General features: G+C 44.6%; 2 protein-coding genes across 4 annotated transcripts in view; one reads left to right on the forward strand and one right to left on the reverse strand.

Moving 5' to 3' along the window:
• Positions 1-8,811, forward strand: part of tmc5 (transmembrane channel like 5) — a 9,162-nt gene extending 351 nt beyond the window's left edge. Inside the window, exons 2-22 of one of the 3 annotated variants that reach the window (XR_007193695.1) lie at positions 35-180; positions 345-508; positions 611-679; positions 884-1,009; positions 1,252-1,354; positions 1,767-1,848; positions 2,746-2,973; positions 3,457-3,596; positions 3,713-3,857; positions 4,086-4,238; positions 4,509-4,675; positions 4,822-4,897; positions 5,004-5,101; positions 5,194-5,289; positions 5,433-5,508; positions 5,639-5,772; positions 6,172-6,285; positions 6,474-6,552; positions 6,963-7,031; positions 7,795-8,597; positions 8,687-8,753. Coding sequence is in view for 2 of the 3 variants with exons in the window: in XM_048245355.1 (XP_048101312.1) it covers positions 116-180; positions 345-508; positions 611-679; positions 884-1,009; positions 1,252-1,354; positions 1,767-1,848; positions 2,746-2,973; positions 3,457-3,596; positions 3,713-3,857; positions 4,086-4,238; positions 4,509-4,675; positions 4,822-4,897; positions 5,004-5,101; positions 5,194-5,289; positions 5,433-5,508; positions 5,639-5,772; positions 6,172-6,285; positions 6,474-6,552; positions 6,963-7,031; positions 7,795-8,343 (2,733 nt within the window). In the remaining variant the exon portion in view is untranslated. The other 2 variants (XM_048245356.1, XM_048245355.1) reach the window with 2 other exon arrangements.
• Positions 8,812-9,130: 319 nt separating this feature from the next.
• The window catches only part of rab40c (RAB40c, member RAS oncogene family), a 19,432-nt gene continuing 16,062 nt past the window's right edge, over positions 9,131-12,500 (reverse strand). Inside the window, exon 6 of the mRNA XM_048245357.1 lies at positions 9,131-12,500. This exon is cut by the window's right edge and continues 526 nt beyond it. The gene's annotated coding sequence lies outside the window, so the exon portion shown is untranslated.

A 12,500-nucleotide genomic window follows, 5' to 3' on the forward strand; every position in this document is an offset into this window, starting at 1 on the left:
TAGCTCACTATTTTTTTTCTGTGTATTTCTCAAGATTGATAGGAATAATTATAGGCTGGAAACTTAGCTTACATTGGGCTAGATTGACAGCTGCAAAGCAGAAGGAGAAAGCAGCATGCCAAAACGCTATGGGACGATTGTTTCTCCACATAAGGAGCCAAGGGATGCTGCTAACAGAAGGTGTGTTAGTACATACATAATACCTTCTTAGAAATATTTGTCTGTTAGCTGTAGTTGGGTGATTTTGGCCAACAGTGTTAAAGTAAAGTGAACAAACTAATGTTTGCTTGCGGTGTGTGATCCGCACCACCATGCAATCACCTCAATTACAAATTCCCAAACAGTTCCAGGAGATTGTCAGGCCATGGCAATGATGCAATGCTGAATCAGCAAGGGCAGAATGATGTTTCAGATCATGAGGGAGGGCAGAGTAACGGAAACTCAACTGCAGTGGAGGAGATTTACCTTCCACCTCAACTAGGGAGCTCAAAATGGCAACAGAGAAGAGGTAAACTATCCATATCTGAATCTGTAGCCTTTATGTAGTATGTGCAGAAACTTAGAACGTAATACACAGAAAAACTCTGCTGTTGTTTTGTTCTCTCATCAGGTACAGGCAGTGGGGCCAACCTGGACTCAACAGAGAGGTACACTGTGGACATCAGTAATACAAGCCTGGGTGAGCAGCTGGGACTTGAGATCCTCAAGCCACCTGATCTCTTTTCTGTTCCACTTTTCTGCTGCTGTCACGTTAAACATCACCCAGCCTAAATATCAGTAATAATGAACTACAGTTGATATGATCAAAGATGCTCTCTCTCTCTCTCTGTCTCTCTCTCTCTCTCTCTCTCTCTCTCTCTCTCTCTCTCTCTCTGTCTCTTAGAGGTAGAGAGGACAGTGTCAGAGAGTAAAAAAAGCCCCCGCAAAATGAACCTCCTGCACCGGTCGAGTACAGCCTTGTGCAAACTTGGACTGTCTGAGGCGGAGATCAAAACGGAGATAGAGAATGGTGAGAAATGCGTCACGTCTAGCTGTGCTGTGGCCATGAAAGAAAGTGCTTGTGCAGGCCGCCAACAGGGACAGCTGGCATGGCAAGGTCTACCCGTCCTCTGAACAGTTTGCTGGCTACGGACTGTTTGAGAGAGTTGGGTTATGTCCGGTCCAGGACATCAATCTTATTTCACACAATCCAATGGCCTGTCATTCTTAGCAACTCATTGCCACAGACTCTTGTGTTGTTTTGTGCATTAGACAAGTTGGAGCTGGTCAGAGACCTAGTGAAGATGCCACGTAAGCCAAGAGCCCAGGCCATACGATCGCTGCCAGTGAGCTGTGACGAGAAGAGGAACATTAGGTAGACAAGAGGAACATATACCCACAGTAGTTATAGATATATATTACATATACAGTATATATACTGTAGTTGATATATAGGTGCTATATACAGCAAATATAATAGAAGTGTAGATAAGCTATTCTCTACCATGAAATTGCATACTCATATTGAAAGTAACTCTAGTATGTGTCATTTATTTTAACACAGCACTTAAGGCATTGTATTGTATTGTATTGTATGGTATTGTATAAGGCAATTAGTATTGGTATGTTGAAATAAATCACACACATAGGGAGCTAGGTTCATTGTGAGAGCTTCCTCTACAACTTTCCAGGTCTTTTCTGGCACCTGTCTTTTTTATGTGTGTGAATGTCTTTCTTCAGTCATTCAGGAGTTTTGTTCATTTTAGCTGCTTTCCCTTCGGTCACAGGAATAGAGTGCTCCAAGCAAAGTTTTCCAAAGACTCCGTCAAGCGCACATGTTGCACAGACTGCTCGGAGCGAGTCTCACTGGTGAGCATGAGGCCTATTATCCATCATTTGTCTGAAAGCTGTAGAGCTGAGCTCAAAAAGGATTTGTCTTGTTTGAAAGGCTGCTCTCAACAGACTTCCCCTTGTCTGTGGGAAGCAGGTGAGCTCTCAGAAAATAACACTTCCCCCATAGACGTGGATCAATCCCAAGCTAAGAGAAGTATGAAAAAGGGAAAAAAAAAATCCAAAAACTCTTTTTGTTCAAGGAACAGAGCCAAAAAGCAACCCTTTGGTCCAGCCCCTTTAGCACAAGGCCAGTAAGGTCAGTAATGCTATTGATCAGTGTTACCAAAACTCCTAATCTTCCTAATTCTATTTAGTTTTATTTGTAATTGTAATCTCGACATCATTGAAAATGAGGGCTGCCATAAATTAATTTCCAAGGATTAAATATAAGCTGAATGAATGAATCTTGATAAGCTGAATGAATGAATCTTGAAGTTGGAAAGACACCCTGTTAGCAGATACAAGACAATTAAGGTAGGGCTACATATTTTTGACTGCTGACAGTTGGGGTTTCCGCATTCAGCTAAGTTCAAGGACCAGAGCTAAAGAGCAACTTCTGGTCCAACACCTTAAACACAAGGCCAGTAATGCTATTGATCACTCAACAAAACATAGGAAACCGTGCTCCAACACCTTAAACACAAGGCCAGTAATGCTGTTGATCACTCAACAAAACATAGGAAACCGTGACATACTGTATTTTCCTATCCTTGAAGTTGGAAAGTCATCTTGCCAAACAGATATAGTACATGAAAGTGGGGCTGCTGATTTAGGTTCATGAAGGTCATTCATGAAGGTGTGGTTGCAGACTTGTAGCTGACTGCTGGGGGTTTGTCTCACTTAGTACCTGGCGCTTCTCTTGTGCGTGTCCAGTCTTTACGCAGGTGGTGGCTGCACGTGTGGCACGGCGCCCTGAAGGAGATTGGCGGTTGGTTCGACTCGGCCGTCCTCACCTACTTCTGCTTCATCAAGTGGCTGTTCATGTTCAACGTCTTCCTGCTGGCCTTCAACCTGAGCTTCATCACCGTGCCCGAGATTGTGCACATGTACAACAGCACCACCAACAGCACCTTTGAAGGCCTGGACCTGCTCACTGCCGCTGTGAGGGACACCATTCACTCTACCACACACACTACACTACACCGAGGAGGGAGTTCATTACAGGATAATATGACATGAGTTAATATGAGAGGATACCTCCTCTCCTAACGCTTCTGACAACCTGACACACCTGATGCACACTTACCATGCTCCTCCCTCTCTTCCCTCCTCTAGCTCCTCCCTCTCTTCTCTCCTCTACCTCGTCCTTTTACCACTTTCTCCTCCTACCACACTGTGACTAGTACTTATAATGTAGGCTTTCCTATCCCCTAGTATTAGTATTGACAGATACAGATGGTAATTCCCAGCTAAGGTCTCCTCTGCACTGTATTTTATGTTATTCTACTACTGTAGGTCGTGGCTACCAAATTAATACATGTAAATGACACACACACCCCCCCCTAACAGGTGATTCTTATTTGTGATGTGTATAAGGACTGAGGACAGTGTCATGTACAAGTTTGTCTGTTTGTCTCTCTGCAGGGTTACTTTCACAAGTCAATCATGTTTTATGGAGGCTATAATGGTGAGGTGATAAAGGCTGGCTCTTATGACATGCAGCTGGCATATCTGTTAACCATGTTAACATATATGATGCTGTGTGGCATATCTATTGTGTACAGGTAAGACTCAGGCAGCTTTAAAAGCCTTAAACCCCAATCATTCAAACGTATCATACAATTTAACAGGAATTACTAAATTGCTTTGGATATGCACTGAACCATCCCTGTTGTTTTAGTTTGGGTAAATCAGTGTGGAAGAACGTGATTGTTTATAGCCCTGCCACGGGTGGTGCGTGGCGTCTGTTATGCAGCTGGGACTTCAGCATCTTGAATGAGAAGGCCATCCACAGCTTCCAGAAGAAGCTGTTTATCCAGATCAAGGTGCTCAGACAGTTAAGCAGTGTGTTAATACTGTACATGTATTAAAAAGTAAATATTTGCCTGGAAACACAGAGCAGTCAACTCCATGTAAAACCATAGCCATGTACCGTATGCTGTTGTAATATTGTCATATATTGTGGTTAAAGTGGAAGAAAGGGACAAGGACTGAAATATCCAGTCATCCAGACAGTTCATTTACTATTTGCTTTAAATGTGTCCCACCTGAAGGAGTCCTTATTGGATACCACAGAGAAGACTGTGCTTAGTACGCCAGACAGGTTGAGAAATGTCTCTCTCCATCTTGCTGCATGGCTGCTGTACATTGGCCTGGCGTTTGTCTCCTGTGCTGCTGTCTATGTTTTGTCCACATATAACCTAGAAGTGAGTTCACAACAGTCTGAAAATAAAAATGTAATAATGTAGTATTGTAAATGTGGTGTAATTTCAGCCAAAACCCTCTTTGCCGTTCTATTCGAACAAAACATCTAGAAAACGTATTGTTGACTTTCCAGGGCTGCCAGTTGTCAGGCTACAAACATCACAGTAGTATTGATAGTGTGTATTAGCAGGTTATCTAAATGCCTCTGAGACGTTGTCTACTCCAAGCCACCTGATTGTGTTGATGTGTGTTATGTCTCTTGTTATTTATAGATTAAGGTGGCTCTGCATGCAAGAGACTTGAAATCTGAGGCCTTTTTTCTGTTTCTGCCAATTCTGGTTTCGTTCATCAATCTGGTGATTCCTCTGCTCTATGCATTCATCTCCCGATTAGAAAACTACGAGAACCTCCGTGCAAAGCTGTATGCCGGCCTGGCCAGGTGAGGGAATGGCCAAACCTCCATTAGCATGCTAGCTGATGCATTTGTTCAACTTGTGCTTGTGGATACTATAGACATTAAACTTCATAAGTTCCATCCTTTTCCATCTCTCTCTCTCTCTTTGTGTCTCTCTCTCTCACTCTCAGAGATGTCTTGCTGAAGATGTCGATTCTGGGAATCCTGTGTTACTACTGGTTGACTGATGTACCCAGTAACCTCTCTGTAAGTGCACTGAGAATCTGCTGGTGTTTTCCACTCATATCAGAGGGGATCAGATGCATTATGGGACTATGTGAGGTCAGCTTCTGTTGTCCTCCCTCTGTTCTAGTGCTGGGAGTCTTTTGTGGGTCAGGATGTTTACCGAATGGCCATCGCTGACTTTCTGTTCAGTGTGCTGGGATGCATCTTTGGAGAGTACTTGGGCAGGTATGATCATTTTAGCATGAAGCACTTTGCTTCCAATGCCAATACCTCAAGATTTCTATAACTATAGTGTTCTCTCTTTTCTGTCCATCAAGCTTGATCGGAACCAAGTGCATGAAAACTCTTAAACCGCCAGAATTTAATATCACCAGAAATGTTCTCGATCTGATCTATGCCCAGACACTGGTTTGGTAAGCACTCTGTCACGTTCCTTTCATTTTGTTCTCTACTTCTAGTTCTAGATTCTGTCTTTGATTTATTGAGTTATGCATATATACATGATGCATCATTTAAAACAGTCCATACTTTTTTGTATTTTTTTACCTGTTTACAGGATTGGGGTGTATTTTTCTCCTCTGTTGCCAATCATTCAGATAGTCAAGTTGTTCATCATATTTTACATGAAGAAGGTAAAGCTTCACCTTCTAGACATTGGTAGTAGCACTTCGAACATGATGGAATGTACTAGAACAGTGTGCTTTTCCCACTGCTCCAGAGGGGTGTTGTTTTCTTTCTGCTCTTTCTGGTGTGTTGTGTCAGGTGAGCATCAGTCTGATCTGCCGGCCGTCCACTCGAGCAGGCCTCGCCGCGGAGATGAAAACTGCCTTCACAGCGTTGCTCTTCTTCCCCTCGTACATCGGCTCTTTGTTCATAATGGGCTACACAGTGTGGAGGTAGGACACACTACACCTGTGCACATTGAACATACACTTGATTGGAGTGCCTAAGCAGTGAGCTATTTTATACAGTCTATGGCAATGAGCCCCTGCCGTTTTTAGAACAGCTAAGGTGCGTTGATAGTCACAACGCACAACTGAGTATCATATGACTAACATGACAAGTCCTACGCTAAAAACAGGGTAGGAAATTGACACTCATCTTTACCTATCTAACAATTTTAGATAGACACACTGTTCAGATTACTGGTATTTGATTGGAAGTACTATATTTTACTAGAGCATCTGATGAAGCCAAAAACCAGGAAGTACTTTTTACACCTTTTTTTTTTTTTAGTTCTAAAACTTTTCTGTTATCTTAACTGAATCGTGTGGTTTCCCTTCTTTGGTTCACAGTCTAAAGCCCTCTGCCCACTGCGGGCCTTTCCAAGGATTGGATGCGCCCATAGATGCCGTGTCCAAGCTTGTGATTCAGGGCAAGCTCCTGTTATTGCTTCTATCGATCATGCTGTAAGCCTATACACATCAAGCTCACATGTCTGGAATCATAGTTCTATCATAAGGCTTAGATCAGCCCTATGCAAAATTGTATTTTTTATCATAGAACACATGTAGATAATAGATTAGTAATAATGCATTTCTTTCTCTCTCTCTCTCTCTCTCTCTCTCTCTCTCTCTCTCTCTCTCTCTCTCTCTAGCATCGTCCTGTATTTTTTCTGGCAAGTGGTTCAGGACCGGAAACGGCTCATCAGCCTCCTGCGTGAGCAGATCATCAACGTGAGTGCTTATTTCCCCCGGCCCTCAGGGCAGCTCTCCTCTCCTCTCCTCTCCTCTCCTCTCCTCTTCTCTCCTCTTCTCTCCTCTGCTCTCCTCTCTTTTCTTCTCCTCTCCTACCTCTCCCCTTCTCATCTCCTCTCCTCTCCTCTTCTCTTATCTCTGCTTTCTTCTGCTCTCTTCTTCTCTCCCCTCATCTCCTCTGCTCTCCTCTCCTCTCCTCTCCTCTCCTCTTCTCTTATCTCCTCTCCTCTGCTTTCCTCTGCTCTGCTCTGCTGTCCTCCCCATCCATCCCTGCTCCATTAGCCCTACTTCCTCTAGCCCAAACGTTAAAAGATTGATTTCCTCGGGAGCTGCCCGCCCTCATCCTCGGTAATCCTTTTCATTTCTTGTGCTGCGTTTGGCCCTGTCAGGAGGGGAAAGACAAGGCCTTCCTGCTGGGGAAACTGCGCATGGCACAGGGGGGCACGGCCAGACCTCAGGTGAGTCGTCTTTATTTACTGCAAGCAGAGCGCTAAGCTGCACGGCACTTAACCTTGAGACACCGCGAGTTACGGCCTCAAATTGATTTAATGAGAGGAGCTTTCACTAAAGGAGTCAGACAGAAGGCAGCAATTTGTTGACCACGGAGGAGGCTGGAGAAAGAGAATGCTCACTTTGTTTAGCTTACGAGCTTGCACTCATGCACAGCAGTGGGTTGTGGGTGTTAGAAGTGTTAATGATTCAGCCGTGGGAATTATGTTGTAAATACAGGACTTCAAAGGCATTTTCTAAATTATTTTAATGCTGTGTTATTAGGCTAGATGTTTTAGATGGTACATCTGACAAGACGTTTTGTAAAAATACTAGAAGTGACAGCTTGGTTGTTAAAATAAGAACAGAAGCACAGCTTAGATGTGCAACTACAGACGGCTGATAGAGAGCCAGAAACGTGTAATTATGTAAATGAATGCCCAGAATAATAACGCTGACATTTATTATTTTCTCCATCAAAGGGGGGCACTTAATTCCACATCCTCAATTATTCAGATTTTACTGCATTTGTTTGTCTGCACTGCGAGAGTGAGAGAAAAGACTGCTCGTGTGAATAGAGAAAGTATGTCAGTAAACAAAAGCACATGCGTCATTATGAGGCGTTCATGGCACACTGTATGCTAGACCCCAGATGATCTTGTCCTTGTCCTTTCAACAGCAGTGAGTGAGTGAGTGAGTAAGTAGCACAAAGCCAGGCTCTCTGCTTTTCAGGTGCACTTCCTGGATGAGGGGGCACAGGCTGTCAAAAGGCCGACGACGTTCAGAGTGCCCCAGAGCACGGCAGGCCCCAGGGGGCTCAGAAAGGGTAGTAGAGTAGGGCCAAGCAGGCCAGCAGCAGCAGAGAGTGCCCAGGCGTCCGCCCCAGCCCCGACCCCAGTGCAGCCCACGCCTGCCGCGTCTGTGGAGTCTCCACAACAGCAGCCGCAGCGCGCGTCTGATCGGAGAGCCTCCACTGCGGCACAGGGGAACAGCCCGGCGCGGTCAGCCGGCCAAGGCCAAAGCCCCCGCGCCGCCCCCGTGGAGAGGCAGCCGGAGAGCCCCGGTGTGGGTAAGGGCAGCCGGGTGGAGTGCTGGGTGGAGGACGAGAGGCCGGACAAGCAGGGCTCCTCCCCAGCTCCTCCGACTCCTGCTCCCCAGCTAGCCTGGGGCAGCACGACCACAACACCCCCGAGGTTCCCCCGACTAGAGCCCCTTACTACGCGTGGTGCCCAGGCAGCACTGACCAGACTGTCAGACAGGACTCCCAGACCCAAACGCTGACATGAATCACATCAGGGAAATCAGGGGTTACTTTTATGTCAGATAGATTACATTTTCTTTATTGGTGGTATTCTAGAATTCTTAGTCTTTGGGCCTAATTTCCAGTGGCTATGAAGATGATGCTGAAATTGTTAGCTGCGATTATTGTATGCTTTGTTTTTGGAACTTACATGTTCACTTTTTCTCTATGTGTTTTCTCCTCAGGAGTGTTGTGATGATTTCAGTTCTTGATTCCATCATATTGGATTAATAGGGTAAATGTTTACATGTTTCTGACACAATATGACCAGAATTGCCTCATTATTGTATCCTAATGACAATAAACTGTTGTACTAAAATGTAGGTGTCGCCCTGCTTTGGACAGTTCCATCTTCTTCAGGTTGACCCTCGGACTGGGAGGAGATACAGAAATAAACATTCTGCAGTTTCCAGTGCAGTGATTTCCTTTGACCACAAGGTGGCACTGTAGATCAAAACTCTCTTCTAAAAGCCCCTCTCTAGCCAGATGTTAATGATATGTTTAAAGGAATGCACATGAACATCGAAAGTTATGAAAGAATATAGGATGCCTTGCCAAATACTCACTTCAAAGCCATTCGTGGTTTTGGTAGCCTAATTATTTGTGGATTGACTGTGGAACTGTACACATCCAAGAAATGAATGTACTCTTTCTGTATACACTGCCTATAGTTGTATGCACAATTGCACATCCATGCAAATACCAAGTGTAGGGAAATGACAACAAAAAAAGAGGCAAACTTTAGAGTAACAATGAGACATCTGTGACTGAATGTTAACAGTTTTATTGTGAAAAAGTCATTGTTTTTCATACACTAGGAACTGTACAATCAATAATTTAAAAACAAATGTTCGCTGTTTTCCAAGAACACTTGATCATTTTTCATTGAAGTTACACAGCAGCTTAAACCAAAGGAAAACTAGTGTTTACAATTGTATTTTCATAATGTCAATAACACTTCCCTTTATCCAACCCAACAGAGGGAAAAAAATCAGAGATCGCTTGGTCTTCCGCACTATCCTCTGAAAACATTCCTTTCAAAATTCATTCACATCCACCCCGAAAATATTTTAACAAGAAAACAAAAAGTCTGAATATATATAACTGGATCAACATTTGAGGCGTCATTAAAAAACACAATAATACAAAATTAAAAAATACGTAGTCGAAACGCTCTTTTCTCTAGCTAAGTCACATAGTTTTGCTGCACCCTTATGATGTGCGCCACAGAAAAATACAAACATCTCTCCCCTTCCCTCTGACTACAAACTAATATCTAACCATTCAGCTGTTCAGATACCTGGGTAAAAGGAGGGACCAAAAAATGACACTGTACTTCAAAAACCATTCCTATCGAAGACTCAGGTTTTTTGTTTGCTTATGTTTACTACTTAAATAAGGACACAAAAGGCCTCGTATAGCATCAGCATGCATCGCACAGACCTTGTCTGTGGTGCGACGCTGGTCAACCCTACCACCACACTAGAGATACTGCCCCAGTTGGAACCCTTCGGGAAAAAAAAACAACAAAAACAGCCCTGTGCACTCACTGCTTTCTCTCATAGCAAGCTGTGGAGGGTAACGCTGAGTACTGTTATGGGTGGGTAGAAGGTGGGAGAGCTAAGAACTACACACTGCCCAAGGCCTTCCACCATTCAGCCTCAGGGGTGGGAGGCTTCATCTGGTGGGCCTTGGACTGCAGGCTGGGTCTGATCCCTGAGATAGAGGGAGGGGAGGAGGGAGCAACAGCTTTAATCTTCCACAAAAAAAAGGAGAGAAAGGAGGGGAAAAAGACAGGAGTTTGAGAGGAGAGGAGAGGAGAGGGATGGGGAGGTGAGGCGCTGGGGAGCAGGGCCGGCTGATTGATGAAGGAAACCTCCGGAGACGTGAAAAGAGCATCTATTATTCATCCGCCATGAATCATCATACCCCGAGGAGATGCTCCGCTGAGCCAGAGAGCACACCACACAGCGGAGGGAGGGAGGGAGGGAGGGAGGGAGGGAGAAGTGCTGTGAAAATGACGACGGAGCGCAAGAACATGGCTTTCACTTCTCCAGTGCCATACTTCTCCCAGCGACTGAGATGTGAAAGAACCAGAAAATTACATCCTACGTAAGACTACATTAGTCTCTCCTTTATCTGCTGGTTATCCAAAGAAAAGGAAAAAAAAACTTCATAGGCATTAACAGCATTTTGTGCTTTATTAGGAATGGGGGGGCATTCTTACCACTTTCCTATATATGTGGTTCTATTTATGTCAAGGATGTGTGCGTATAGATTTATGTCCAACCAGTTTTCCCCACTTTGGCACATTCGACATCACAGCCACCCAGACACCATGCATTGTTCTATGTGCAACCAGAGGTCCTATCCTAGTCCTATCTGACTACCTCAAGTGCTTTTGAAAAAACACACACGCTATGTAACACTGAATTCATTTGGGTATGGAAAATCGCATCTGGAAAATAGGGTCCATTTGGGCAGGGAGGACTTAGGAGGGGTGGGGAATACTCGTTTAACTCTCCGCAGCATAGATGAGTTGGGGAAGTAGGCCAGCCGACTTTAGAGGGCTGATTCCAGTATGAGAGGCCCGTGGAAAGGAACACAAATTGCAGGAGCTTCTTTTCATGTGTGGCTGGGGAAGGGTTTGGCACAAGCAGAGCAAGCCAGGGTTGAGCCGGGAGAGGATGCAACAAAACACTGACAGGAAAGAATGGCCCTGGGCTTATTTAAAAAAAGTACTTTTGCTGGATAAAAACAAACTGGTACATTCTGGGAATCAGAGGAAAGGGGATTGGTGGAAGATATGAGGCAAAATATTCCAAATCCACGAAGTGCACTCTTAGTGCACCAGATTTAACCATGACAACAGATGGAGAGACATGGAAACAGAAGGGTTGAAAAAAAAAAATGAAAAAAAAAACACTAAGACCAGACAAACGCATCTCTGCCTAAACTGTCCCCCTGAGGAATGCAGATGTGATCCAAAGAGTAAAAGAGGTCTCAACAACTCATCACAGCAGTGCCCACCCTCCGTCCTCCAGTGGCGGAGCGAGCAAGCAGGCCTCGCTGCAGCCTGCCGTCTTTCCAGGAAGGATGGGAGAGAACACGAGCGATCCACCCACCACCTGTCCTAGTCTAGTGCCCCCCACCCCACCAGCTCTCTGGCCACCTTCAGACGGGAAATTGCTGAGTGGAGCTCCCTGCAAGCCAACAAACATCCATCATCTTAAAAACTGGGCAGACGCAAAATGTCCCCACAAATTCAGGTTTGCAAGGGTAAAAATAGAGACACTGTCAAAGAGTTCATAGTGTGTGCAAATCACCATTTGCAGTGTCAAGCTATTTAAAAAAAAGAAATAAAAATAAAATATATCTAATTAATTTCCTTGCACAGTGCAAATTCATGTACATAATGTATACACATTGTAGCACTAATTTATTCTGGATGACCACTGAATATATTTTTTTTAAATAAACATAACTGGTATAATTTTGAGCATGCAAGATGCAATGGCCATAACTCATTTTCTTCCCATTCAGGCTTCTGTGGATCTCGATCTCTCCCTCACACACACACACACACACACACACACACACACACACACACACACACACACACACACACACACACACACACACACACACACACACACACACACACACACACACACACACACACACACACACACACACACACACACACACACACATCCTCCAAGGCCATGAGGGTTAAATGGCAGTAAAGGGGGTCGCGTTTGAAGAGCTTGTCATTGTGGGCACGACTCATTGCCAGCATCAGGACCAGGTGTATGATTTGTAAAATCTCAGAAACAAACTCCTCTTCTAATGAGCAGTAGAGAACAGGGAAATAGAGAGAAAAAGATGAGGAAAAAAAAAACTTCAAAAAGTATCGGTCAGGCAAGAGATACCTCATGGCCATCTTATTACTGCTCATCTGAAGAATCCTTCACCTTCACGAGACCTGACGGAAGGCAAGTGCAAGAGAAACCCACGGCACACATCAGAGTTCTCACCAGAAACACCCCGTCCACCTGGACCAGTCTGGACAATCAGCCGACCGCTGGCACCAGCACCAGCATCAGCATCAGCGAGCGGATGGACTGATGTTGTGTAT

This window comes from Alosa alosa, chromosome 6 (genome assembly GCF_017589495.1).
Source record: "Alosa alosa isolate M-15738 ecotype Scorff River chromosome 6, AALO_Geno_1.1, whole genome shotgun sequence".
Taxonomy (NCBI): Eukaryota; Metazoa; Chordata; class Actinopteri; order Clupeiformes; family Clupeidae; genus Alosa; species Alosa alosa.